This window comes from Lissotriton vulgaris, chromosome 4_1 (assembly GCF_964263255.1).
Source record: "Lissotriton vulgaris chromosome 4_1, aLisVul1.2, whole genome shotgun sequence".
Lineage (NCBI taxonomy): Eukaryota > Metazoa > Chordata > Amphibia > Caudata > Salamandridae > Lissotriton > Lissotriton vulgaris.
Window position 1 is genome coordinate 1,872,907,081 of NC_141691.1, and position 27,839 is coordinate 1,872,934,919.

At 48.7% G+C, this 27,839-nt stretch overlaps 1 protein-coding gene across 1 annotated transcript in view; it reads right to left on the reverse strand.

Moving 5' to 3' along the window:
• Nucleotides 1-27,839, reverse strand: part of LOC147724659 (uncharacterized) — a 1,014,146-nt gene that overhangs the window by 79,060 nt on the left and 907,247 nt on the right. The window contains exon 21 of the mRNA XM_086918077.1: nucleotides 6,556-6,619. Coding sequence (XP_086774203.1) covers nucleotides 6,556-6,619 — 64 coding nt within the window. The remainder of the gene's footprint in view (nucleotides 1-6,555; nucleotides 6,620-27,839) is intronic.

Sequence of the window (27,839 nt, forward strand, 5' to 3'; positions counted from 1 at the left end):
AGGTCAGGCCAATACCCACGCCACACAGCACCCCCTGTGTGTCCTTGCCTCTTCCCGGCTGCTGCTGTAAGTTCTCCACTCCTCTGCATCATTTCTGTGCCTGTGACTGTTGTACCTGTAATTTTGGTAATTGTTGCCTGCTTCTCTCCACTTTCCTTTTTGTGCCCCTTTACTGTATTACTTGTATTTGTGCTGAACCCCATTTTGCCTTCTGTATCCCGTTTTTTCCTCCGTTCCCGCTGCTGCTTCCCCGCGGTCCCGCCCCACTTGCTCGCCCCCGCCTCCCAGCTGCTCCTCCCTCCCACCTCCCCTTATATGGAGGCCGCTGTGCGGCAGTGAGTGCGACCCATGACCCTGCATGCAGGTCAGGCCACTCCCCACGCCACACAGCACCCCCTGTGTGTCCTTGACTCTCCCCCGCTGCTGCCGTAAGTTCGCCGCTCCTCCGCATCATTTCTGTGCCTGTGACTGTTTTACCTGTAATTGTGGTAATTGTTGCCTGCTTCTCTCTACTTTCCTTTTTGTGCCTCTTTACTGTATTAATTGTATTTGTGCTGACCCCCATTTTGCCTTCTGTATTCCGTTTTTTCCTCAGTTACTACCGCTGCTTCGACGCGGCCGCCCCCTCGCTCGCCCCCACCTCCCAGCTGCTCCTCCCTCCCACCTCCCCTTATATGGAGGACACTGTGCGGCCGCGCAGCACACGCGCCACTGGCACGCCGAAGGTGTGCCTAAGGCAAGCTCATCTGTGCCCGTCCGCGCCTGGACCGTGCCCAGTGCCAGAACCCCTGGCCCCCGCGTACGCCACAAAGCCACTATGATGCCAGCACCCTAAACGCACTCAACCCCGGACGAGAACACACCTGCTACAGTGCCACCCCAAAGCGCACCCAAGGACCCTTCACATGCCGGACCTGCAGCTTCACCAGCATCTGCTGCGCCAAACCACCGCCCAGGAAAGAACCAAACTACCTCAGATGCATCCTCCTCAACACCCACTCCACCCGCTAACACTCCTTTGAACGCTGGGACCTCCTTGACTCTACCTCCCCAGACCTGACAGAGACCTGTCTGAACCCCGCCTCAGCACCCGATATCGCCATAGCCATCCTGGAAGGCTACAAAATCACCCGCAGGGATTGCACCAACGGAGTAGGTGGAGGAATCACCATCGTCCACAGGAACACACTCAGAGCCTCGACCAACACCGACGACACCCTCAACACCGCCTGCACTTCCAGATCCACACCAACCCCAACACCACCCTCATCTACAGACCCCCCGGATCCCAGTTCAGTGACTCAGCCGTGGCCTGTGGAGGTAGTTGCAGTTGGGCAGAGAGGTGGGCGGGGGAGGGGCAGGGTGGGAGGTGCTAAAAACCAGAATATGGATAATTGGGGGTAAGTAAACAATTTAATTAATAAAACGAATTTCGTAGCACGCGCTGCATCGCATTTTGCGGTGCAGGGCACACTATGAAATTCGTTTTATTAATTACATTGTTTACTTACCTTCAATTATCCATATTCCGGTTTTTAGCACCCCCCGCCCCACATCTCTTCCCCACCTCAACTCCCTCCACGGGGCGTGGCTGCAGCGACTCCAACGCCGTCTTCATCGGCACACACGCCCTCGCCTCCACGGACTACATCCTCCTCGTGGACATGAACTTACACCTCGAGAACAACAGCGACACCAACTCCACCGCCGTGATCGCCAACTTCGCAAACCTCGGACTCAGACAACTCGTCACAACACCCAACCACACCGCCGGCCACATGCTCGACCCCATCTTCAACCCAAGCCCCCACGTCTCCTTCTACCACTCCACCGAACTCCACTGGACCGACCATCGCTGCATCCACTTCACCTTCAGGAAGCCCACCACGCACCACTGCACCCAACAGATGCCTCGGCGCGGCTGGAGCAAATTCACCGATGACCAGCTAACCACCACCCTCGCGCTGAGCCCACCTGCCGACACCACCGACCCCGACACGCAACCTCAGGCAATGGATCCACGACTGCGCCAATACCTTCACCCGCTCAAGAAACCCTCCAACAGTCACACCAGCAAGAAAGCCAGCTGGTTCACCGAAGACCTCCAGGCCTCCAAACAAACATGCCAAAAACGGGAGAAGAAATGGCTCCGCCAAGGAACACCGGACAGCAACGCAACCCACAAATGCGCCACCCGAAGACACCACCACCTCATCTAAGCCGCCAAAAGGGCCTCATTCAAAGACCGTTTAGACAACTACGCACACAACGGCAAAGAGCTCTTCACATCGTGAAGGAACTCTCCATACCCAGCTCCAACACCAACAACATCCCATCCTCGCAAGACCTGTGCGACTCGTTGGCCACCTTCTTCCACCACAAGATCGCCGACATCCACAACAGCTTCAACGCCACAACCACCTTGACAACCACTGAGACCTCCACCTCCACCCCCGCGACCAACACCCGCACCAACCGCCTACTCTCCTGGACCAACATCAAATACGACGAAACCTGCAAGATCATGAATCCATCCACTATGGATCACCGTCAGACCCGTGCCCACACCACATCTTCAACAAAGCCAGCACAACCATCGCACCCCATCTCCGAAAGTTATCAACATCTCCTTCAAGACAGCAACCTTCCCGGAAAGCTGGAAGCACGCCGAGATCAACGCCTTACTCAAGAAACCCAAGGCGGACCCCAAGGACCTCAAGAACTTCCGACCCATATCCCTGCTCCCGTTCCTGGCAAAGGTCATTGAGAAAACTGTCAACAAACAGCTGCCCCACTACCTTGAGGAGAACAGCATCCTGGACCCCTCCCAGTCAGCAACAACAGCACCGAAACCGCCCTCATTGCTACCACCGACAACATCAGGTCCCTGTTGGATAAGGGAGAAACAGCGGCCCTCATCCTCCTGGATCTGTCAGCTGCCTTCAACACGGTCTGCCACCGCACACCACGAACATGCCTCCATGATGCCGGAATCCAAGAGAAGGCCCTGGACTGGACCACCTCCTTCCTCTCCGGCAGAACACAGAGCATCCGCCTCCCCCTTTCACTCCAAGGCCACTGAGATCATCTGCGTCATACCCCAGGGTTCATCCCTCAGCCCAACGCTGTTCAACATCTACGTGGCACCTCTCGCTCACGTCGCCTGACAGCATGACCTCAACATTATCTTCTACTCCGATGACACCCAACTGATCCTAATTCTCTCGCTCACCAAAGACCCACACACCGCCAAAACCAACCTACACAAAGGAATGAAGGTTGTCGCCGAATGGATGAGGAACAGCTGGTTGAAGCTGAACTCGGACAAGACGGAGTTCCTCATCCTCGGATCAACCCCTTCGGCCTGGGATGACTCCTGGTGGCCAGCCGCACTGGGAACAGCTCCAACACCCACCGACCACGCACACAACCTAGGGGTCATTCTCGACTCCACCCTCTCCATGACTAAGCAGGTCAACGCTGTCTCCTCCTCCTGCTTCAACACCCTCTGCATGCTCTGCAGGATCTACAAGTGGATCCCCACCGCAACAGGAAGAACGGTCACCCAGCCCCTCGTCAGCAGCAGTTGGACTACGGAAACGCACTCTACGTAGGAGCCTCGGCCAAACTCCTAAGACGACTGCAACGCATCCAGAACGCCTCCGCACGTCCGATCCTCGACCCACTGCAGCCACAACACACCCCACCTGAGAGACATGCACTGGCTCCCCGTCACAAGAGGATAACCTTCAAGCTCCTCACCCACGCACACAAAGCCCTCCACAACACCGGACCAGTGTACCTCAACGGACGACTCAGCTTCTACACCCCCACCCGCCAGCTCTGCACCACCGACCTGGCCGCAGTCCCCCACATCCAAAGAGCGACCTCCAGTGGCAGATCTTTCTCCCACCTTGCCGCCAAGACCTGGAACACCCTCCCCACCCACCTATGGCAGACCCAAGACCTGCTGGCCTTCAGAAGACACCTCAAGACCTAGCTCTTCGAGCAGTAGCAGCACCCCCCACCCCCAGCGCCTTGAGACCCTCACGGGTAAGTAGCGCGCTCTACAAATGCTATGATTGATTGATTGATGCTTCCTCCTGACTGCATCTCTAACTAACCCTAAGGGAGATTCAGAAAGGATACTGGTAGAGGCGCCTCTTTTCCCTTTTTTACCTGGTGTTTCCTCTATCAGTAGTGGCCATGACTGTGAGGAGGAAAGGCACATATTACTTTTTTGCACCACATAGTTCAGTCCCTAAAGGATTTAGGAAAAGAAATGCAGCAGCACTTGCTTTTCTCCAGGGGTTTCATCCTCTAGCCATGTAGGTATTGCAATCAGGTAGCCATGGTTGCCTGAACCTTTTGCATATGTCTGGCTCTGTGCTTTCTCTTACACTCATCAGTAGGTCTTCAGCATACTTAACACAGGTCTTTTCGATATTCACTAAAATGGAGGTTTCATTGGAATCTGCATAAGAGTAAATATGGCACGCAGTGCGTCATCAAAACTGTGTGATATGCCTTAAAACAAGGAAGGGTAATCCCACCCTGACTGAATAGTACCTTCAGTACTTCTTCCTAGCCTAGTCATAATGCTCTAAATTCGTTTTCATAAGTGATGTAATTATGCAAATACATCTTGTTCGGATGTAGCTCAGAGCATATATGTAGCCTCGCTATCCTGACAATATCAACTGTCTTCCAGAAGATGAGAAATGGTGCAATTCTTTGCTCCACAGCCATTGTAAATTCCCACACTATTAGGACTGCAACACATTCTTCCTATGGAACCAACACCAGTCCATCATGGCTGCTGAACAGCCTGCTCTTACCTGTCTGGTTATTCCTGTCTCATTGCTGTTAAAACACCCATGAGCTGTTGCTAATCGAGTGACAACTCCCCCTCTTTACTTTTCTGTGTGATGGTTTATTTGTGCCGGGACTCTTTCCTGCCCACTTTCTTTGCTTTACAGTCTGCCTCTACCTCCATCTTGGTTTGGGCTGCTCCGGGCTTACTTTATCATTTGTTGTCGCTCTAGTGCCGTAGCTTCTTCTATCATCAAATACATGTATCTCTTGCCACCACACTGCGACGCATGACAGGTATTGAGCTGTATCTCGTGAACTGTTCACCCATATTACAGCCTGTCAAGTGCTGTCTTTCATTACTCCGAAGGGGATATTGGCCGTGAATGCATTCTCAATAATTGGATCAGCAATGCAGAAGTATAATCATTGAAATGTCACTCTCTCTCAAGTTATTGGCCATAACCACTATTTTGCATTTCTTAGAGCTTATTGCATTTATAGGTTAAAAGGGAGCATGTATTATTTTTGTTGCTTGTAATAATTCACTTCAAAGTGCCGGACCCAGTTCAAATAATTAAATTAGGTCTCCAAGTGAGTGGGACATTTTCTTTATTACAGTGTAAAAGCACCTGAGTTATGTTTGGCCAATTGAAGTTATAATGTAGGGTTTCCAATGTTTCAATGTGCCTTGCCTAAGACCAATCAACAGAGTGGAAGCACCATACGATTATTAAAAAAAAGATTTTTAGGCTACATGCAATTACTTGCTGTAACATAGAGCAGACAATTTATTAAAGGGCCCAGCAGTCTAAATTTTGACAATAACCATGATCGGCCCACCTTCCTGTTTTTTTTAGATTGCAGAAATTAACAGCCTGATTCATCAAGCTGAATTGCGCTCGCAAAGGGCAAGATTCTGAGAATATGGCCCTTTGCGAGTGCGATTTTTGCATTTGGGATTCATCATCCCAAATGCAAAAATCGGTAATAGCGATTTCGCTATTTTGCGAGGAATTACATTTAAGTAATCTCTATTTGAGATTCCTTAAATGCAATTCATCATCCATTGTAAAATTGCGAATTCGCAATTTCGGCCCGCTATTTACCGCGAGGTCAAACCTGGTGGTAAATAGCCAAAACTTAGAAAAATGCTGCACACACACATGTCCTTTGGACATGTGTGAGCGCAACACCTGTTTGAATTTGCATTTAAGGGGTGCTACAGGGTGTCCTTTGGACACCCCTGGCACCCTTTAAATCGCTATCTTATTTGCGATAGCTAATTGCTAATCGCAGATAAGGAATACTCCCCATTCATTCCTATGGGCCTTTTGGCCCATAGGAATGAATGGGGAGTTATTCCTTATCTGCGATTAGCAATTTGCTAATCGCAAATAAGGAATATGTAGGAATCCCATTTTTTTTTGCGATTCCTACATGAATCCCGTTTTGCGAGCCTGTAATAGCGATTCCTTATGAATCGCTATTAAAGACTCGCAAAACGGGTCTTTCATGAATCAGGCTGTAAGACCTTTCATTCAGTAAAAGATTGTATCACTAATTAAAAAATTAAATTCATCTATATAGAAACAGAACATCAGCTGCTTTGCAAACGTGGCCATCAGGCCATATCCATACAAGCCAATAAGTATTTTACCAGAAAGATGCCAATTAAAAACTCTAAAACACACAATTTTCAAAACACATCGTTCTCCACAGCTGAATGGTGGAAGGACTCACCGGTTCGGGGGCATGTTGCTAGGAGCACCTCCCATCTGGCGCGTGTCGGCGGACGTTCCTGGTCCTGAAAATAAAAGAAGTCACTGTTGGATAGTCATGTGCCGGGTGGCGCTTGCATGGCTTTCTAAGCCTGCTTCTTTCATTCATCAGCTTTGACATATTTAGACAATTTCGTTTTATTTTTAGAAGGCATCTGCAATCTACATCCACACTGCACTGTGACAGTTTTTTGAGGCACATGTGAGGTCCCTGTAAGGTAAACTTCCATCAAGCACGAGGAAAAAGGTGTAGAAAGAGCAGATGCTCTTGCTGCATAAAGACAGGCAGATCACTTATTGAAGATGACATTTCAAAACAGGTTTTCCATGTCAAATCATCAGCCCCCCCATGTCTCTGTGCTATCAACTCCCCAACCCCAATGTCTCTCAATCAGCCCACAATAGTCCCACTCCCTGGATGGACCCTCGTGCTTTCTCATCAGAGTCCCTTGTCTTCATTTTTCCCTACGGTCTAAATTTTCCAATGTGCTCCTTATGTTCCCCATCAGAAGAGCATCGCTCATTCAAGAGCCTCAGTCTCTTTATCAGGGCACAATCCTCCATATCTCTGTAACCTCCCCGCTTCTCTCCATTGACCCCCCCCCCAGTGTATTTTCCTCTGGTCCGATATCTCAGCCTCCCCATGTAGCACCCTTCGCCTTCAGGAACCCACCGAGGCGGGCTTACCCCACCGCAGAAATATTACAGAGTCATAAAGGTTCTCCAGTGCAGGCCATCTCAGTGTCCATTGTGCAGCAGGCCGCCGTGATCACTGTCACTTTCACTGATGATACCAGAAATTCTTAGTAGACTATATAAAGGTGCAACCAGAATACCCAAATCTACTTTCCATTGTGACTGTTTTGTCCACATACCCGACATCCCCAGGGAATTCTCCAGATTCCAGGAATGGGTTTGGAGTCCTCAGTGGATTCTGGGAGGCCGCTTCGAACCAAGAGTGACCACTATCCGAAGTGAGATATTTAACACCTTGGCTGCAGCGCGAATTCCGCCGTGGTGCTGAACATTCCAATCGCGGGCGTGGCTCGGACAGCCCCCGGCCGTCGTGCGCACACGCCCACCGTGACACATGACGGGCGGGGGCCGTCATGAGCATGGAAGGGGTCAACATAATATCTTAGCGATTGACTTCTTCCCCCATTATGAATTCCACCATTAAGGTTAGACTTCTCAGCTTTAGTCTTGAGTAGTTTGCACCACCGAAATCAGAGCAGACCTTTAAACTTCAGCAAATGTTCTAGATGTCATTTTGATCTGCTTTATCCAAAGCACTGAAGTTGCTGAATCCAATACAAAACATTATTATTTAGATGTTTATATAAGCACCAGCAAGTCAACTTCCTGCCTATTTCAGGGTTATGAACCTCAAATAAGCTCACACGTGCAGCAGTGACAGCACAACCAATACATTCTACATTGAATTGGACCCAGCATGCCATACATATATCATGCTCTACTGCAAAGCTATACCGTTTTAGCAGTACATGGAAACCATACGTGTCCGTGACTGTCAGGTTTGAATTAGGCGGCAGATGGGCGGAACCGATTTAGATGTAGACAATCTATGCAGCAGTCTAACTCAAACTGGAGTGAATCCCTCTCCTTTTAGACTTTCTGTGACTTTCACAATCGGGCGATGATATGTTTTTGCACGAAATTGGGTGATTGCCTGTTGGTTTAACTACCTAGGAGTTTAGCCACTGATTCACAAACCGTTGTGATTATTAAACTATGGTTTTAACCTTCTGCATTTGAGTGAGGGCTTGTTTTCAAATATGGTTGTATTATGTTTGCAGGCACATCTGTTGGTTCTTATCATGTGGCTTCATGAAGAAGGTGTTTTGCCGAAACACACGTAGAAAATTTGAGAAAATGTGAACAAAAAGCCACAAGAAAATTTATATTGTATATCTATTGTAGTGTGCTTCTTTTTTGATTATTTTAATATCATTGTTATTTTTTGATAGGAACATTATCAAGTTCAATTAATGTATTCTGTTGATTCATGGGAGGGTGTGATAGACTAAATGAATGAGTATGCGTTCATGTGAATTCATGATACTTAGTCTGAATCTATTGATTGCATAGTTTATATATAACTGTTTACTATAAAAGAATGAATTGAATGTTAATCAGGTGCGGCCAGTGCAGGTAACAGTGGTGGGGCAGGGTGGCGGGGTGGGTGCGAGTCGACAGATGACGATGAGATAAACTTAGATTTTAAAAACAAAAACCTTGAGCTTGCCGCATTGCCAACTCAGCGATAAGTTTACCTCATTGATTGTTATCTGTGCCCTCTGTCTTGTGTGGTGAATTTTAGATATGGATTTGTCTTGTTAAATGCTTTAGTTGCCTAAGATTTTTATATACTGTGCGTGTGCAAACCTGCAGGGCAGGGGGTTGCTTTTTGGCAAATGCATGGAAAATATTGATGCAGAGAACTATCCATTGAAAGATGGTCCACTACTGTACCGCCTTTCCTTTCTTGGCTCCAACATACCCTAGGAAGAGTTGTTTATCCCCCCGTAACTCACAAGTACAATCAAGGTAGAATGACAATGCTCTTTTTGGGTCCAGTCGGTGGCGTCTCTCCTCTTCTTTAGACAGAGGAGACAGGCCCCACCCACCCTGTTTGGTGCATGGTGGTAGTGTTGTCCACGAACACCTGTACCAGCCTTCCTCTGATTGAAGGAATAAAGGCTTTCAATGCTATGGGGGTCGCCTGAAGCTCCTACAGACTGATGTGGAGCCCAAATTCTGCCAGAGACCAGAGTCTTCTGATCTCCACTTCTCCTAGATGGCCGCCCAGGAGGGACGCATCTGTCATTACAGTCAGCTCTGGTTGAGGAAGAGAGAGGGGTCTACCGCTGACCCAATCGCAGTTCATCAGCCACCACTGCAGGTCTTCTGCAGTTCCCTCTGAGATATGGACCATGTCAAAGAGATTTCCCTGATGCTGTGATCATTGAGACTTCAGATCCCACTGAAGATTCCACATTTGCCAACGGACATGTGTCACATGCAGGATGCAGGAAGCCATGATGCCCACCAGCCTCAATGTCAATCTAACAGAAATCCAAGACGGAGGCTGCAACATCGGAATTATAGCCCAAATATCCTGGACTCGCTGCTCAGGAGGATAGGCCTGACTGCACTGTGTCTAGAACAGCTCAGATGAAAGACAGCATCTGGTGTGACTTCAGCACATTGTTTGTAAACCCCAGTGACTGAAGAAGGTTCACTGTAGTCTGGAGGTGGGAGAAAGCTGCCTGTGGCAAGCCCGCCAGGACTTGTATGAGTGTGAGCATCTTGAATTTCTCCTTTTTCAGGAAGAGGTTGAGAATGCACAGGTCTAGAATAGGACAAAAGCCTCTGTCCTTCTTGAAAACTAGAAAGTAGTGGGGAAAAACAACCATGACCTACTTCTGATGTCAGCACTCTCTCTATTGCTCCAAGAGAGCTACCACTTCCTGATGGATCAAGGAGAGGTAGTCCTCTGTCAGCTTGTCGTAAGTAGGTGGCATAGGAGGAGGGATGGACACAAAGGGGAGGGAGTAGCCTCTCTGGACGAGTTGCAAAACCCAACCGTCAGATTTTATTGACCTCAAGTAGTGCATGTGATGGCCTATCCTGTACCCCACTGGATGCTCATATGGTCAAAAGGCAACCTAAAGAGGTTTGGAGCTGCTGCCGGGGGTGGGGGAGGTGGTAGACTGGCCAAACTTTGGACTACCTGTCCCACGGGGTTTGTGGAAACCAAGTCATCAGCCACTAAAAGATTGCTAAACGTGCTGGCCATGGTGGCTTGGAGTGCATAGAAGCGGTTAGAAACCCCCTTCCATGGCTAAAAACAGACGTAAGGTGGACTGGGGATGATGGGAGGCCATAGAAAGGCCCAAAATCCTGGCTGTAGACCTACTCTCTTTAAAGCCCTCTTGCGCTGAGTCCACCTTGTCACTGAACAGATGAAAGCCATCAAAGGGCATGTCCATGAGGAGGAGCCTAACCAGCGACCAAGATGGCCGCTTAGAGAGTCGGCTCCGACGATCTCCCTCGCCACCGGCATGATCCTGTGAATTATCCTGTTCCTCGACCCCACTCCCCGGTGTCGGATTCGAAGTGACCTCGGCCAAGCTTCGAACGACTCTCCTCCGATGTACTGGGGCAAAGTAACATCGACTGACATATTGGGGCCTACTTCCATGGTCGCACCGGGACCTGTGGTTCTTGGCTAACTGGAAGGTGAATGCAACAACATCGGCTGCCGGAGACCAGAAGTTCCTGATGCCCTCCGACTCAATTTTGAAAATTGCCCCAGGTTTTTAGACGTTTTCACTGTAGTGCACGGTGGTGGTCCCCGGATTGTGGGAGTTGTTGGGAGAGGCCCACCGAGACGCATGCCTGCGACTGGACCCTCGGTATCGAGCGGCAGAGCAGAGGTGTGGCAGACATTGGGATGTTCTGAGTCTTCCCTTCCCACTCTCTGGAGCCCAAGAACTTGCGGACGAGGGTAGTTCTAACCATCTGAGTCATTTTGTTGCGGGTGAATGGCCTACTGGAGCAGCGGGAGCGGTGTCGAGTGATCGATCGCCCTGACGAAGGCCTGACCGATAGTCTTGGCGCACAACGCCTAGGAAAATCTGGTGAAAGGTGGCGATAAAGTGTGTGAGTCCCGATGGCATCTAAATGGGATCAGGATAAGACCATGCCGCGGTCCTCTAGGACGTCCAGGCATGTGCAGACTAACACTCTGGAGAGGTACACTCAACCAAAAGGATCGCCAGCGGACCCTACGAAATCGCAAGCGGAGGTGGAGAGAGGAGCCTTTATGGCAGAGGCACCCACCTTATCAGATCTTATAGTGGCCATCACTGGTGTACAGATGACATTGGGCCAGAAAATGAAGCCCTCGACCATAAGATCGACACTGTAACAGTCGAGGTTGGGCTAATAAGAGCATATCTCAATAAGGCGAGCAAGAAGGTGAAATCGCTTGAGATCAAAACCGCAAGCCTTGTCGATGATGTGCATCTTCTGCAGCAAGAGGTGCGTGACCTCAAAACATTGAGGGCTCAGACTGATCGGAAGCTGGATGAATTTGAAGGGAGAGCACGGCGTAATAATATCCGCATACTGGGGGTGCCTGCGCAGTCAGAGGGTCCCACACCGAACCTGTTTGTGGAAAACATTGTTCTCAAACATCTGCAGCCGAAGGGCCTCAGTAATTTTTTTACGATTGAATGTGCCCATAGAGTTCCGTGGGGTAGGCCTCGTGCCGGGGCTCCCCCTCGTCCTATGATCGCAAGGGTTCTCAACTTTCGAGACCGTGATGCGATATTGCAGGTGGCCCGCTCTGGGCCCCCGTTAAAATTTGAAAATGCGACACTGTCCTTGTATCCGGACTTCACTCAAACTGTACAGAAAGAGAGGCAGGGATTCCTTGCAGTGAAGAAGAGATTGCGGGACAAAGGCATGAAGTATGCCATGATGTTTCCGGCCCGGCTACGAGTGGAACATAATGGCAGGGCTGTGTTCTTTGATAATCCTGAAGTAGCAGCAGACTGGTTGGACAATACTTGCGCGGCTGAAGCTGAGGCCCAAAACAATGATGTGTCGGAGGAGCAGTAATTGTCCGGATATTATTTTGTGGGGGTGGGGTGAAGCAATGATAAAACATTATAACGTATGTCAGTAACATTTCGTATAGGAGTTAGCCCGTAAAGAAATGCCGTGGGGGAGGGGTGGGCGAGCTTGACTTGAGGTCCTCCTCCATTTACTACTTTTAGTTAGCTGTAGTGTAGTTTTGGGCGACAGACACACTGCTAGTTGGGGATGCGTGCTAGCTGCAGGCAGAGGTGCAGGGTGGGGGGTGGAGTAAGGGGATGTTTGGGGAGATTTGAAAATTTGCTTTTGTGTAAAATGATTGTATTGTTGCAGATTGTTGTTTGTTTTTGTTGTGATTCACAAGCATCGAGAAACTTAGATAGGAGTTACCACCAAAATGACGCCTGTTAAACAGGGTAAGGGGAATACCACACTCAGCTGGAACGTTAATGGATTGGGTGACGAGATAAAGCGAGGAATGGTCAACCAATTGGTTAGGAGACATGCACCGGATGTTGTATTATTACAGGAAACGCATCTTGTTGGGAATCGTTGTATGGCGTTGCATAGGGGAGGTTATAAAATGGTCGCTCATGCTGGATTCACCTCGGGATCCAGAGGGGTGGGGTTTTTAATGAGAAAGTCTTTTCCAATGACGATTCAGGCTACCTGGACAGATTGCCGTGGTAGATATGTTGGGGTGTCGGGGCTGTGGGATGGAAGAACGGTGACTTTATTATCTGTATATGTCCCGCCCGCCCTCCGAACTGAAACCTTTAGAGATCTGTCTAGGATTTTTCTGACTCTGCCCCTTGGGATTTTAATTGTCGGGGGGGGGACTTCAATGCAGTAATGAATGGTGAGATGGATAGATTTCTTCCCCGGGTGTTGCCACTTTCTAGCCAATGGTTGAGTGATTTTGTGGAGACGACTGGTTTGATTGATGGTTGGAGACTACGGAATCTGCTTGAGGTACACTTCACCCACTCCTTGGCCGCCCATGGCTCACTCTCTAGAATAGATTACGTCCTAGTTCCCGTGTTGCAGTCAGATGGAGTCAGGGAGGTGCGACACTTGGGCAGAGGGATCTCCGATCACTCGCTAGTCTGGATTCGCGTATAAACGGGTCAAGGGGACGTGGGTAGAGTAACCCCCATAAACTTGTGGCATTTAAAAGACCCGGCCATTAAGAAGGCGATCGGCAAAGCTGCGGATCGGTATTTTCAATCTAATGAAGGGACAGTAGAATCGGGAAGTATCCTTTGGGAGGCGTATAAGGCGGTGATCCGGGGGGAGGCGCTGTCTCTGCTTTCAGGTAAGAAGAAAAAAAGTTGAGTGGATGTAGACAGAGTAGAGATGGAGCTAGCGAGAATGGAGGGGGAGGAGTTGTCGAATGAGGTGACGGAGAGGAGCCACAGTCTAAAACTACTTAGGGATGAATATAAGGGCTTGGCAAGGGGGAAGGCAAAGGAGCAATGCGCAGACACCCAAAGTAGGATCTATGAACATGGGGCTAAAGCGGGGAAGTTGATTGCCTGGCTCGAAAGGGGGGAGAGGTCGATCAGACTGGTGCCAGAATTACACACGGAGGATCTGGGCAAAATCACAGACCCTCAAGAAATTGCGGAGGTGTTCTCATCCTACTATAGTCGGGTTTATACAGCAGCGAATACGTAAACAGAGAATGAGAATGCAGATATGTTGCGACATGTCCAAATGCTGTCGCTGTCCGAGGAAGACCGGAAATTCTTAGATTCTCCCCTGACTAATGATGAAGTCGCACAGGCAGTCAGAGGGGTGAAGTCGGGTAAAGCCACCGGCCCTAAAGGGATCCCCATTGAGCTATACAAACCATATGCCAACAAGTTGGCACCTTTCCTCCGTGCTATGTATCAGGAAAGCAGGGAGGAAGGCCAACTTCCGTATGACCAGCGCATAGCCAACATTGTGGTTATTCACAAAGAGGGTAAGCCCCGGAAGGTCTGCTCCTCCTACCGGCCGATTTCGCTACTTAACGCAGAGCCTAAAATCCTGGCCAAACTGCTGGTTAACAGATTGGTTAAAGTCATAACAACCCTGATACATCCAGATCAGTCAGGCTTCATGCCTCGCCGGAATACAGCATTAAACATACGGAGACTCCAAAGAATTTTGGCTAGTGCCTCTTATATTCATAAGCCAGCTGTCATTTTGTCATTGGATACCGCGATGGCCTTTGATAGAGTTGAGTGGTCGTATTTGTTCGGGGCTCTTAGTAAATTGGGCTTTGGACCGGGATTTATTGGATGGGTTCGCCTAATATACTTGAAACCCCTCGCCAGAGTTGTAGTGAACAATCACAGATCTGCGGATTTCCCATTGGGACGTGGTACGAGGCAGGGATGCCCACTTTCCCCACTTTTGTTTGCATTGGCGCTAGAGCCGCTCACGGCTTGGGCTAGATCGGATCGATCAGTTAGAGGTTTGAGATGGTCGCCAGACTGGGAGGACAAGATATAATGTTACGCTGATGATATCCTGCTCTATTTCACTCCCCCCGTGCTTCCCTGATTGCATTCTTGGACACCCTCTCAATATTTGGGAGATATTCGGGATTCGCCAATAATTGGACGAAGTCGGTTCTCTTCGCTCCCAGCGGAGACCCACCCGTTGTCCTGAGTTCATGTCCCCTGCGGATGGAGACTGCGGGCTTTAGATATCTGGGGATATACATTACATTGGACCCTAGACTACAATACGACAATAATCTGGGTCCCCCACTGTCCCGGCTCTGCCGGGATGTGGACAAATGGAAAGAGTTGCCACTTTCTCTGCTGGGTCGTGCCACATTGTTCGAAATGATGGCGCTTCCCAGATTTTTGTATGCACTTCAAAATAGTATGGACCCGGTGCTACCTTCATACTTCAGAGAAATAGAGTCAGTCCAGTGACGGCTCCTTTGGGAGGGAAGGCCACGCATTGCATTCTCCAAACTTACATTGCCCTGGTATGATGGGGGAATCGGTCTGCCAGATCTCCGTAAATATTGCTGGGCCTCCCAGCTTGCGTCGATTAACCATGCAATATATGGATCACCCCTTGACCCCGGATATGCGATGGACAAGGGCCAGATGCCCGGACGAGATTATATGAGAGCTCTATATGCCAAACCGGGCGGGGTTCCTCTCATTGGACCGGCGGCACACGCGGTCGGGGTATGGCACGCAGCTAATCGACATCTCAAGTGGGCTTGGATGATTACATTGGCCACCCCCATGTGGAGCTCGGAGGCTCTGAGGAACCTATGGAGATCGAAGGGCTTCGACCGGTGATATCTCATTGGGATCTCGCGGGGTAAAGATGCTTGGGGGAAGGACGGGGTCCTTTCATTCGAGGCGATGCAGCAAAATTACCAATTAAATGAGAGTGAAAAATTCAGATATCTCCAGATGAGGAACGCTTTAACGGCCGCCATCCCCCGGGGTACCGAACCGCCTGAGGCTTCCCCGCTTGAAGACAGAATATTAGATGGACACCTCCCTACCAAAATCATATCACCGATCTACAGAAAATTAATTAATCATACGGAGGATCCATTGGTGGTGCTTAGAGAACAGTGGAGCGCGGATGGTCTGGTCATTGATGATGAGGACTGGAGAGAGGCTGTGTCATCCCCCATGATAGTGGCTATCCCCATGAGGTTGCGATTGGTGCAATTGAAAATCCTATACAGATACTATATGACAGGTCCAAGATTGGTGCGAATGGGTCTGGCTGAAGATGAAAGTTGTCGAAGAGGATGTGGAGAGATAGGATCATTCCTACATATATTGTGGCACTGTCCAGAAATACAGCAATACTGGGTCAAGATCCATGAGAAGTTGCGGGAGGTGTTGGGAGTGGAAGTACACATAGAGGCTAGACGTTGTCTTCTGAATGTCTGGGAGCCCTCTGACCTCACCACACATGGGAAACAATGGGTGACTCTGGCATGCATGATTGCAAAACGTAATATCGCACAATTATGGGGTGCTACTCAGGCGCCTCAAATAGGGAAATGGATGGAGGAGCCTTGACTGGAACATGATCGGTGTATGTGGCTAGGGGTCGTCCCGGGAAGTGGGGGAAGATCTGGGGTCCATGGAATAGTTACAGAGGAGATATCTGTGCCCCTCCTACTTTGCGGACCGAAATTGAAGTGCTGGAATCTCCGTAGTTACCTTTAACATCAGCAATGAATAACGTGTTGGTTGGTAATGCATATATAATTTATGTACTTTTTACTCATGTATCAAAGTGTATAGTCACCAGATGCTTGTTATTGTTTTTGTTTATAAATAAAAAGATATTTTTAAAAAAAGGGCATGTACATGAGCAAAGCCAGTGGTTCTCAACCAGGCTCAGCGCTTGTGGGCCACAGACTATGAAATTGCTCTACCTAGCAAGTCTGTCGTGTCCATCTCACATCTTTTGGTGAACATGGCTGCAACCCTCACATCAGCAATTGCTTGAGAGAGTATGGCTCAGGCCCCCTCCGATACCATTAGCAGCACTTGTGCAACCAAGTCCCAGATCGTATGGGAGTATTGGCCCAAGAGGTATGTGGGGTTCACCGATCACAGTGCCAGGCTGGCAGAAGAGAACATCTTTTTCCCCAAGGTATGCAGCCTCTTGGATTCCCTATAAGGTAAGGGTGGTAGGGATTGTGCTGAAGTTGGTTTTGGAAATGGAGGCCTCTACCACCAAGCACTGCGGGATGGGGTACTACTGGGTGAGGAAATTGGGGTCGCCTGGGTTGGAGCGCTGGCATTGGACAATTGTTCTATGCGCAGGAGCCCCTGTGCAGTGCTTGAACCGGGCCCGAGTAGGATTTTGGTAAGGGTTTCATTAAATGGGAATAAAGGTTTTGTGGGGCAACTCCCAGCTGGAGCCATCCAACAAAACATTTTCTTGACTGCAGATGAGAGTAGCATAAGGTCCAGGACCTCATCCACCCTTCTCACCACCACTAGAAATGAAGCACTCTCTTCCATAGCCATGATGGGTGGAGAGCAGGCAATTGTCTGGAGAGGTGTCCAGTCCACTGGCATCCGCCAGATCCTTATGCCAGGTGTCCTCAGGATCTTCTAATGTTTCATAACCATAAGGGTCCGCACAATTCTCCCACTCATCACCCAATCCAGGCCTGTCATAGTAATAAGGTGCAGGCTCCAATATAGGGAGTCTGCCCCCCTGTTTGCGACAGACGACACCTGTCACGCTCATATCAGAGTCAGGAATGATGATGGTGTGGTGACACCTCCGTGCGTTTGTTGCACTGGGAGTGTCAGCAATGGAGTGGGCACCGGAAAGAGTTGAGATCGCTCGACCGGCGCCGCTCCGGATTCGTCAATGGATCTCCGGGGCCCGACTGGTGCACAAGACAAACCCACAGGCACAAGAGGACCCGTAGGGGTCCCTCCCAATCCGGTGGGGTCCACGGGCACTCCAGAGGACTCGGTCTGTCCAAAGATGAGGCACATCGCCTTGTAAAATTCTTTACGTTGGACAGGGATTGCTTTGGCTCATGGAAATTCAGGAAGGTGCTGTGACTTCCTGGTGCAGGCTCCACCACAGAGCTAGGTCTTGAGTGCCAACGGCAGTGTGACTCAGTCCGAAGAATTGTGCTGCAATGTTGAAGTCCTCTTTGACTTTTTCTTTTTGTGGGACTTACCCAACTTCCTGGACAACTTGGAATGGGACAACGATCTCCAGGTATGACTTTGTGAAGGATCTCAGGACCTTCCTTGTGACTGAGATCTTGAGCGTTGTGGAGTCGTTTGACATTGGGCGGAGAGAAGCTTGAGGGATTGCTCCATCAGCCCCATGGTGGGGCAATCCTTGCATGTCTTGGCATCGTGATCTCTCTTAAGAAACCAGAGGCAAACTAAGAGCGGGTCTGTCATTAACATCTGTCAGTGACAGATGCCGTATGGGTTAGAACTTTCCTTTCTGGTGGACATCATGCACACCAGGAGACAAAGTCTAAAAAATTCTATGATAAATGGTAATTCAAAAAGTGACTGGTGGAAGCTCTCTCTGGATCATTGCCAACGGGCGCAGAAAGAAAAGATCTGACAGTGCGCTGAGGTGGCACCTATAAAGGCACTGTGAATGTCACTTCCGGCGCTGCTGACACTGAGGGTGCCATGCATAGCTGAAAAACGCCACCTACGAGCATGCATGGGTACTGCTCACCAAAGGTTTTCTGGGGACTTTTCTAAGGTAAGAACTCTGCTCGAGAAGTCTCTATCAGATAAGAGAGACTAGAGTAAAGCTTCAGATCTGATCAGGGAATTGCTTGGATGTAGAAGGTTTGGCCGGGAGATCACAATAATGGGAGTAAATTCTGCAAGATGAGTCTGAGATGAATTTAGAACTCTGTTGAATAAAACTGGACCTATACTACATGATGATAACAAGGAAAGTACGGATGGATCATATATTTCTTAAATGCAGGAACAAAACAGTAGCCAATCAAACTCTTTACCTTTTGCTATATGAAACATGCCAAATATACTCTCCTTGCCCTTTAAATGATATAAATGGCTTTTCTCAGCGTAACCCAATAACAGACTATAAATCAATTACCGCTCCATGAAACCTTTGAGTAACCGCGGAGCTCTCGAAACACACAAAAATGACAAATTTCAAGTTATCTTTTAGATGGAGGATGATATTATATGCCAATGATGTTTAAGAACTTCAACAACCGTGTCAGTCCAAATTGATAGGAGGTACTCCCCTTGTGCACTTGACTCTCCAATGGTAGAAAGTATGAGCAGACAAGGCGTAACCAAGTACATGATAGCAGGTTTGAAAATCAGGACGAATTTACTCAGTAATCTCAAAATTGAAACTTAAACTTCCTAGCAGAAGCATATATTTATGAAGGAAATATTCTTTACACAGAGGAAAAATATGTAAGTTTAACAAACAAATAACAAAGTGTAGCTTTTTGTGGGGAGAGGAATGACCCCTCAAATGTACATACTGCATACTCAGCAAGACACCTACATTTAAATACCATGTGCTTCTATGGATAATAATATCCTGTGGGGGAATATTCATAAGTTCATAGCTGTCCTTTATTTTCCAGTTTTCCTAATATGGCTTTGTTTACAGTCACTATTCAAGTAATACAATGTATCAAGTATGCCATAATACACCTGTCCTATGCCTAGTTTTTCAGGGTCTATTGCTGCAAGTGGGGGATGCTCTGCATGTTTGAGTCCAGCACCTCAAAATCTGTCAGAATGATAGAAACCCCAAAAATATTTGCAACTCCAAAAATTCTACCAAAAACACTACCACTCAAAAGTGATCAAGGAGTTAAGGCTTTAGGAAGCCCAGAGGTCTAAATTTAAAATTACAGTTTGCAAACAATCGCCTCGCGGGGCTCCAGGGGTTGTTGATGTGGAGGCACTAAACACAGATCAACTGGAGACCAGTTACAGGTCCAGTTCCAAAGTAGCATTGAAGCAGGGGGGCTGCTGATCCCAGAAATATACTAGCACCCACATCACTTCAGATGCCCATATCTCAGGAATGGCTTGTTGTGATAAAGATTTTCCATTGACTCCCCGGTTTGCACAAACACTTGTGTACCTGGGATTTAGGATTAAAGTTCATATGTGTCTTTAAATCATTATTTTTCTGCGGGTGTATGACAGAACCCCGCATGCATTTACCACGCATGCCTTTACACCGCAGTCAGGATCCCGACTGCGTTGTTAAAACGTGTTCCTTTACCACGCAAGTCATTACAATGACTTGCCTTTGGGGGGCATTGGATTTCCGAATATTATAAATTAATATGTACTTCAGGTAGTGTATCAGAAGAGAATTGTTGAACTTGATATCGAACACCAGCCCAACACCACATCAAGTCATTGTAACGACTTGCAGGGTAAAGGAGCGCGTGGTAACGTCGTGGTCGGGGTAGTGACTGCGTTGTAAAGGCAGGTTGTGGTTCTGCCTTTGTGGTAAAGGATGTTCCCATTTTCTGTAACTGTAGGGAATAGAGAGATACATTCAGGTTCTGCGTTTAAAGGTTACACAGGTTATATTTAACTGCCTAACAAGACAGGCAGAACAAAGCAAATGCTTTGCCCACAGACATGAAGGAAAATAAAAATAAGTATTGCTGAATGTGTTTCTGATGTTGATGAAAAATCCATCCCTTACGTCTGCGAGTGGACGAGGTTACCTCAATTCCATTCCAGCAATTATAAACGAGGATTTCACTCCCAAGGCCTTTCCGTCAATGCCCTGAAATAGCATGAGCACTGCTTTCACAAGAGCAGGGCACTGCTTTCCGCTACCCCTACAGTAAACAACAGGCCCAGTGACACAGCCACGGTGGTCATAAGCAAGGAGGCCTCATTTCATTTGGCCGCCTAAATATTGACTTAGCGTTCACTTGTAACCCGACTGGAAAGGGCTCGAGCGATCTTTGGTTCTGCGACAGCTATTTGCATAGCTGGTACCGTGTTGCATGCTGGGGAAAGGAGGCAGACACAACAGCGATGCGCACATCTGCTTCTAAGCCTCGAAGGCTGCCAATGCAGCAAATCATTAAATCACGCGGCATGACTGAAATGACAGACACCCATTCTGAAGGAAATGCTATGGGCCATATTAGCAAGAGCAGCGCAAACAGTATTGCCGCTTTAGCGGCAGGAAACTGTAGCTAAAGCGGCGATAAGGGGCTTGATAATATGCCCTAGAGAATTCCAATAGAAGCCCAGGTTCTGGTGTCAAGGACATCAAGCTTTAAAGCGGCAATAATGTTTGCGCCGTTCTTGATAATATGGCCCTATGGGCCATATGTATCAACATTCCGTTTTGCGATTCCTAAATAGCGATTTTTAAGGAATCGCTATTTAGAAATCGCAAAATGGTATGTATGTATAAAATCGCTTCTTTTTAGCGATTCCTTAAAATTCCATAATTGCAATTAGCAAATTGCTAATCAAAATGAAGGAATAATTTCCCATTCATTTCTATGGGCCAGGAGGCCTATAGGAATGAAGGGGAAACTGCGAATCGCAATGTGCTAATCGCAAATTGTGAATATTTTCAAGGGTGCAGGGGTGCCTCAAGAACACCCTGCTGCACCCCTGAAAATGACATGTTGCATTTAAGGAATCGGAAAATTTGCAATTCCTTAAATGCAATCGCAAAATAAGGAATGGCAAACTTAGCGATTCCTTATTTTGCAACAAAAATGTTTCATACATACCATTTAGCGAAAATGGGTTCGCAAACGCCGGAATTCTGCAAATTTCGGCGTTTGCGAACCCATTTTGCCTTGATACATATGGCCCTATGTCTTTTATTGCTTTATGTAATTGTTGTTGATAGAACTCGATTGGGATTTAAAGCGAACTGATAGTATTCCTCTTTGGTTCCCGTCAATGTATATGATGGCACAACACATTGATGCAACTGCACCAAGTGGAACGTCAATCAGAGCAAGCAAGGATAGGGGCACCAAAAGCTACTTCCAATGGAAATTCTACGTCCTGATTTATAGAATCCACAACGACGAAGCATGTGTCGGAGGTTAGAGTTCTGAATTTGTGTACCAAGTACATAATACAAAAATCCTGTGAATAAAGCATGAGAAGATTTTATTTCATAACCACATTTTATTAGTTTTAGTATCATAAGGTATCATACACCAATGAGAAGGTAATATCATCACACATGTGTTGGAGCAAACCATTACATAATCACAATCATAAATATCAACATCATTATCCCTGTGGTAGTCCATGGCATGCCCACAACCCACCCCATTTCTTTTTGTGTTATTGAGGGCAGCGTCTTGTCCATATGCTGGTTTCTCCTGCGTGCACACCAGCCAACACCCTTTCTCCAGACCACATGAGAAGGGTTTCTGGCCATATCCAGGTGCAGGCGATGTACCTGTTAGTCACTCAGGAAACTACTCCTATAAAGATTCTTTCAACCCTTGGCCAACCAACTCCCTTCAGAAAGCCCAGCAGTGTCACCCGGAGACCTCGTGCCCCACCCTGTTCCAGAAAGACCTGGCCACATGAAAGAAGTCAGCAGCAGGCAAAGAGCATCTCGTGCATGTGACTTGAGTCTTGTGGGCAATCCACTGCAACCGCTGAGGGGCCAGGTATGTCGCATGGAGATAGTTAATTTGATCACTTCAAGACACAAGGGAATCCTCAATTCTCTTGGGGCTAAGCAGGCTTCACTATAGTCATTGTCATCAAGCTACCCCACCCAGTCCTCACACCTGCCAGAGAAGGTGAAAATCAACTGGGGCGTTGATCAAGAGAGATCGATAGATCATTGATATAGCTGCCTTACCTAATCTTTCGATCACTATCTTGGCTTCGAGGGGACTGCATTTGAGGATCTGGGTGTCAACCTGGAGGTGGACCAATAAAGTGGGATCTAACTGGAAATATTTAAATAACTGCGTATGGGAAAGACTGTATTGACCCCAAATTTCCTGATAGGACATCAATCTCCCACCTCGATGAATATCCCCTAGGTATGTGATCCTAATGTGGTTCCATTTGGCAAACACCAGAAGACCTGACACCTGTTTGAGGCAGGTACCCTGCCACAGCAGTGTAATGTCTGTGAGGCGGAGGTTCCAACCAGTAAAACCTAAAGCCGCTCTCCAACAAAGTTGTATCACCTGGGTACAGGAGGGAGTTGTTAGAGATATTGGATGCCATAAATTTGGCCAAGGATACCCTTGAGAACAACGAGGTGCAACTCGAGTCGTATGCTGGATTATCCCATTCCTCTGTGAACCACTCACAGACCGGGACCAGATGCACCACGAGCTAGTAGTTGAAGATGTCAGGCATGCCAAGGCTGCCACTGAATGGGGATTTTCGTGCAGATGCAAAGGCCACATGGTTTCGCCACCCCCACCCAAAAGAAGGCCGTCATTTTCAAAGTCAGGGATCTAGCCCACATCCAAGGAACTGGATGGGGGAAAATTGTCAGAATATAGAGATATCGGGGGAGATATATCATCTTGAAGACAGCGATGGGTCCCATTGGATTGAACGGCTGACGCCTCCACTGGCGCAAGTCTCTATCCAAAGCCGATGCCAGGGGGTGAACGTTGAGGGACCCGGCCAAATCGAGAGGTAGGCGATATGGATATGGATACCAAGGTACTTAAAAGTAACTTGCATCACACTGGTATTTCAGGGCACCAGTGTTTCCCCGAGGCATCCCCAGCCATAAAGATGGAGGATATCAAGGAATCTAGGGGCTTAGGACTGTAGAATGCCTAGGAAGATCCGGACATCGTCTACAGAAAGAGGAATGTGGTTCTCTACTCCACCCTCCAAGTACCATCCCCGAACACACAAGCATCACACTGCATCAGGCATGCCAAAGGCTCAATTGCGAGAGCAAACAGTAGGGGGACATGGGGACAACACTGACGAGTGCCTCTGCGAACCAGGAAGGTCTGAGAAAGGACGCCCTTAACGTGGAACTGGGCGGTAGGGGTGTTGTAGAGAAGACCCACAAGTCTGCGGAGAATGGCTGCCAAGAACAGCCAAAAAACTGTTTTGGAGGAGGGCCTAGGGTAGTTTTGGTAGCTTGATTCTGAGAGAGCTAATTACATCCTCCTGATAAAGCATGAGAAGATTTAATAAAACATCAAACTTTTGACTCATCTGGAGTTTTCGAGGATTATATGTAAAGTTTGCTTTTTGTTCCATGACAACGCCCTATATGCTTACCCTGAAGGTTTTATCTACTTGTTGTAAGCACAGCAGGTGGCCTTAACCAACTTCTGTTCGTCAACTCATGCTATTATGTGGGGTATTCTCCATAGTTCTAAACAGAGCCTTCTTATGTGAAAAGTCTATGTAAAGCCACTGGTGGCATATATTTCTCTTTTTGAGCTACAGCGTTTTTACTTATAGTACCAACACTCAGATTGTTCCCTTTTTTGTTTTAATCAGTATGAACCTGAAACTATAGCCAAACTGATCTCCTGCCTTACTGCAGAGCTCTTGTGGATACATCCGAACCTTTTAAACGTGAATGTCAGCAAGACAAAAGTGCTGACCTTTTGGCAAGAAGACTTACTGGAGGGGGGCGTGGCCAAGTAATTTGGCCGAGCAGACTTTCCTCTCAGTGCTCCCGCCACCATAGGAACAATCCTGTACAATTCTGGAGGGACTCTTCCCCGGACAGGTTCCCGCTGCACTAGCCCTTCGCTGTGATGCGCCGGGGCTCCCTGCGAGGGCTCTGGGCTGCTCACCGTAAAAGAGTGGACGCAGCCCTGATGTGCTGAACCAGTGCCATTTTCTTGCCATGGGACGAGCGGGCCAGGTGAGAAGAGAATTGATGGCCTTGGCAAGACTCCGATGCAGTGATCAGGAGCCTCAGCCAACTCACGCCCCTGGGGAGTGCCCCTGGAGGGACACCAGAGAAGCGAGACACCCGGGGCATTGATTGTGAGGAGATCCGTGGTCGGGAAGCGAGTGACGAGAGAGAGGTGCGCTCATACCCATCTAAGGGGATACAGTGGCACCAGTGGACCGTGGTGAGTAATCTGGGGACCTCTGCCTTTCGAGACCCTGGAGAGTGATACTGAAGTGGGGCTAAGTAACTGCAGCGACTCCCTGCTTCGGCCTGAAGACTAGACGTGTGGAGGTCAATGGGCAGGGAGGCGAGTGGTACGGAACCCCTACTGACATGGGTCCCCAGGGAGAGATCCAGCAGTGAAACGGAGAGGCTGGCTGAGTCGTGCAGTGAGCAGCAGTGAGGAGGCCTGTGACCAAGGAGGCCAGCTCTGCAAAGTGATGGCGCTCATCCCCACTTGTGGAGCGACTGTATTCCTGGCGAGTCTTGTGTGCGGCGACTGGAAGACCCGCCGATTTGAACCCCTTGGAAGGGCCCCTGCAGGCGAGGCCTAGGAGGGAAGACCGTCAGCTCCAACTCAGCAGCATTTAGAGGGGAGGAGGCCTGTACACAAGGAGGTGGGCGCCACAAGAGGGGTGCACCTTTCCCTATCCGACACCGGTGATACCCGGCTGCCGACTCGTATGGGGACAGTCTGGGCCCCATGAACTGCACCATCCTGAATTGGAGCCCCTATGGCAACCGCTCTAGGGCCTGGTGGGTGTGAATAGTGTGATTCAACGAGGAATGTGTGCTTATTGCCTCTCCCACCTGCAAGCAAACATAACAGTTCGTGGTTGGCCACGGTGGTAGTACTGGACCTAGTGTGGATCCCTGCAATGCACCTCCATGAGGCTTGAGAGCCTATAGGACTGATCTGAGAGGCCTGGGCTTGGGGGCTGCATGACCTCTTCTGGAGACCAAGAAGTGCTGTTTGGTTTTTGCACGCCCTGTGCTGTGACGGGGTCCTGTGAAGCCCTCTTTTGGTGAGTTGGGGAGCGGTGATCAACCGGGACTCTTGCACAGGGTCTTCTCTGGTCTATACTGGTGGTTGCTGCTCTACTGGGCACAACGATGGTGAAGGAGAAGGGGAGTAGTGTGGCCCAGACTAATAAAACACTCAATTACGCACAGCCAGTGCTTCCAAAGGGTCAAGCCCAAGGGGTGGCTCAAACTGGAAGAGGGGAGACACTGGTATGGGAGGCAGCCTCTACCTAGCAGATTTGTTAGCGGCAATCCAGAATCCACTGGACAAGATGGTCCATAATATTGACTCTGTCGCTATAGATAATAACCTGTTGAGTTCTGATCTGCACAGGGTATTGGAGCGAGTGACTAACTCAGAACAAAATGCGAGTGCCCTGCATGTGGAAGTCAGTACTCTCCCAGACACTATCATCTCTGCACAGAAACAAGCATTTCGCTTAGATGATCGGATGGAAGTCTCTGAGGAGAGATCTTGCAGGAACAATCTGCAATTCATGAGGTTCTTGGAGAGAGCAGAAGGTCAATCCACTGAACTCTGCTTGTAACACTGGAGCACTATCATTCTGGCGCCTTTTAGACTCTCTAACTTTTTCACAATTGAAAAAGCACATATAGCCCTTGCCCCACCGCCAATACCAGGCCCTCGAGCAATTATAGCCTCTTTGTTCAATTTCCATGATAGGTCTACTATCCTGCAAACCATCCACATTGGAGGCCCTTTGTTTTTCGAGGGACATCTATATCCATTTATCCTGCCTTTACCCAGAGGGTTCAGGACCAGAGGAAAACTTTTCTGTCAGTAAAAAGGTGACTCTGAGATCTCAACTTCAAATGTAGCCTCCTGTTCCCAGCAAAATTGAGAGTCAAGTACAAAGGGGAAGTGCTGTTCTTATTCACGGCGACGGAGGCCAGTGACTGGTTGTATTCCACGGGGAGCTCCTCTGAATGGCTTGTCTCATTGACAGGGTCATCCCAGCCATCAGCACCGGGTCGGTCTGGGTCCACCTGACAAAGACAGGTACGCTGGAAGAACCAAGAGGCTAGCAGAGAACCGAAGAGCATTGTGGTCTGCCCCAATGGTACTTTGCAGGTCATTGGCATGATCCCAGATTCAAATGTGGCCTCCTAGGAGCAGCATTAGGACTGGACCAGACTGGGATGGCTCGGTCCGACCCCGAGGACTAGTTGATGGCTACTCTGCTGTGGATGGGCGGGGTTTCTGGGCCTAAGCTCATAACTGTTTTTGTGTCCTTGGCTCTGGTTCTGGGGTGCAGATACAACATTTACTGTAAGCTATATTCTCATAGGATGCAAGTATGATGGGAAATGGTGTAACACTTATGTTTTCCTTTTACAGGTACTTGGCCTGTGTCAGCTGGAGTGCCTACACCCTAGGGGCTGATAGCCGCAGGGAGGGAACTGGGTGACATCCTAGCCTCTTGTGAAGCACAAGTTTGTGGGGCGGTGGTGGGGTGGCAGTATTGTTTCAGTCTGTTTTTATCTCTTTTTTGATCTTAAACAGTGTGGTATGGGGTGGCATTCGCTGACTCCCGGCTTTTCTAGGTGTGGACGGTGTGAGATGATGGTACTGCCCACAGGAAGGCGGGAGTTGAAGGAAGGGATATGACTCAAGTTGGGGTTCTGTTGGATATGCTGGTTCTACTTCTTTGTCAATGGTCCACGCATGTTGAGCTCACTAGGCCCATCTGTTGGTAGTGTGAAGGTACGCATGTTAGGACCGTAGGGAGAGGTGGGCATGTGATCTGTGATGTGGCGTGTTTGCTTATTTGAAGCAATATGGAGTGGCTGTGGCATTCCTTCGGGAAACACATTTCTGGGGCGATTGCATTCCCTGCCTGAACAACCGATGGAGGGGGCAAACTTATGCTACTTCCTATGCTCATAGAGCACTTATTTGGGTGGCACCTAGGGTCCCCTCTAGCCATATGAACCATGTTGTAGACCCAGAGGGGCGGTATGTTATCCTACATGGGACTCTTGATGGTCGCGAGGTTTGTTTTTTCAATGTCTATGCCCCAAACACTGACTCTCCGGACTTCCTTCCTTTGGCGGTGGACTTTCCCTATTTGGATGTGTGTTGGTAGCAGGGGATTTTAACTGTTCTGAATGGTATACTGGATTGGGAACCTCCCCGGGCCCACACTAAACCCTGCCTCACTGGGATGCTCTGGG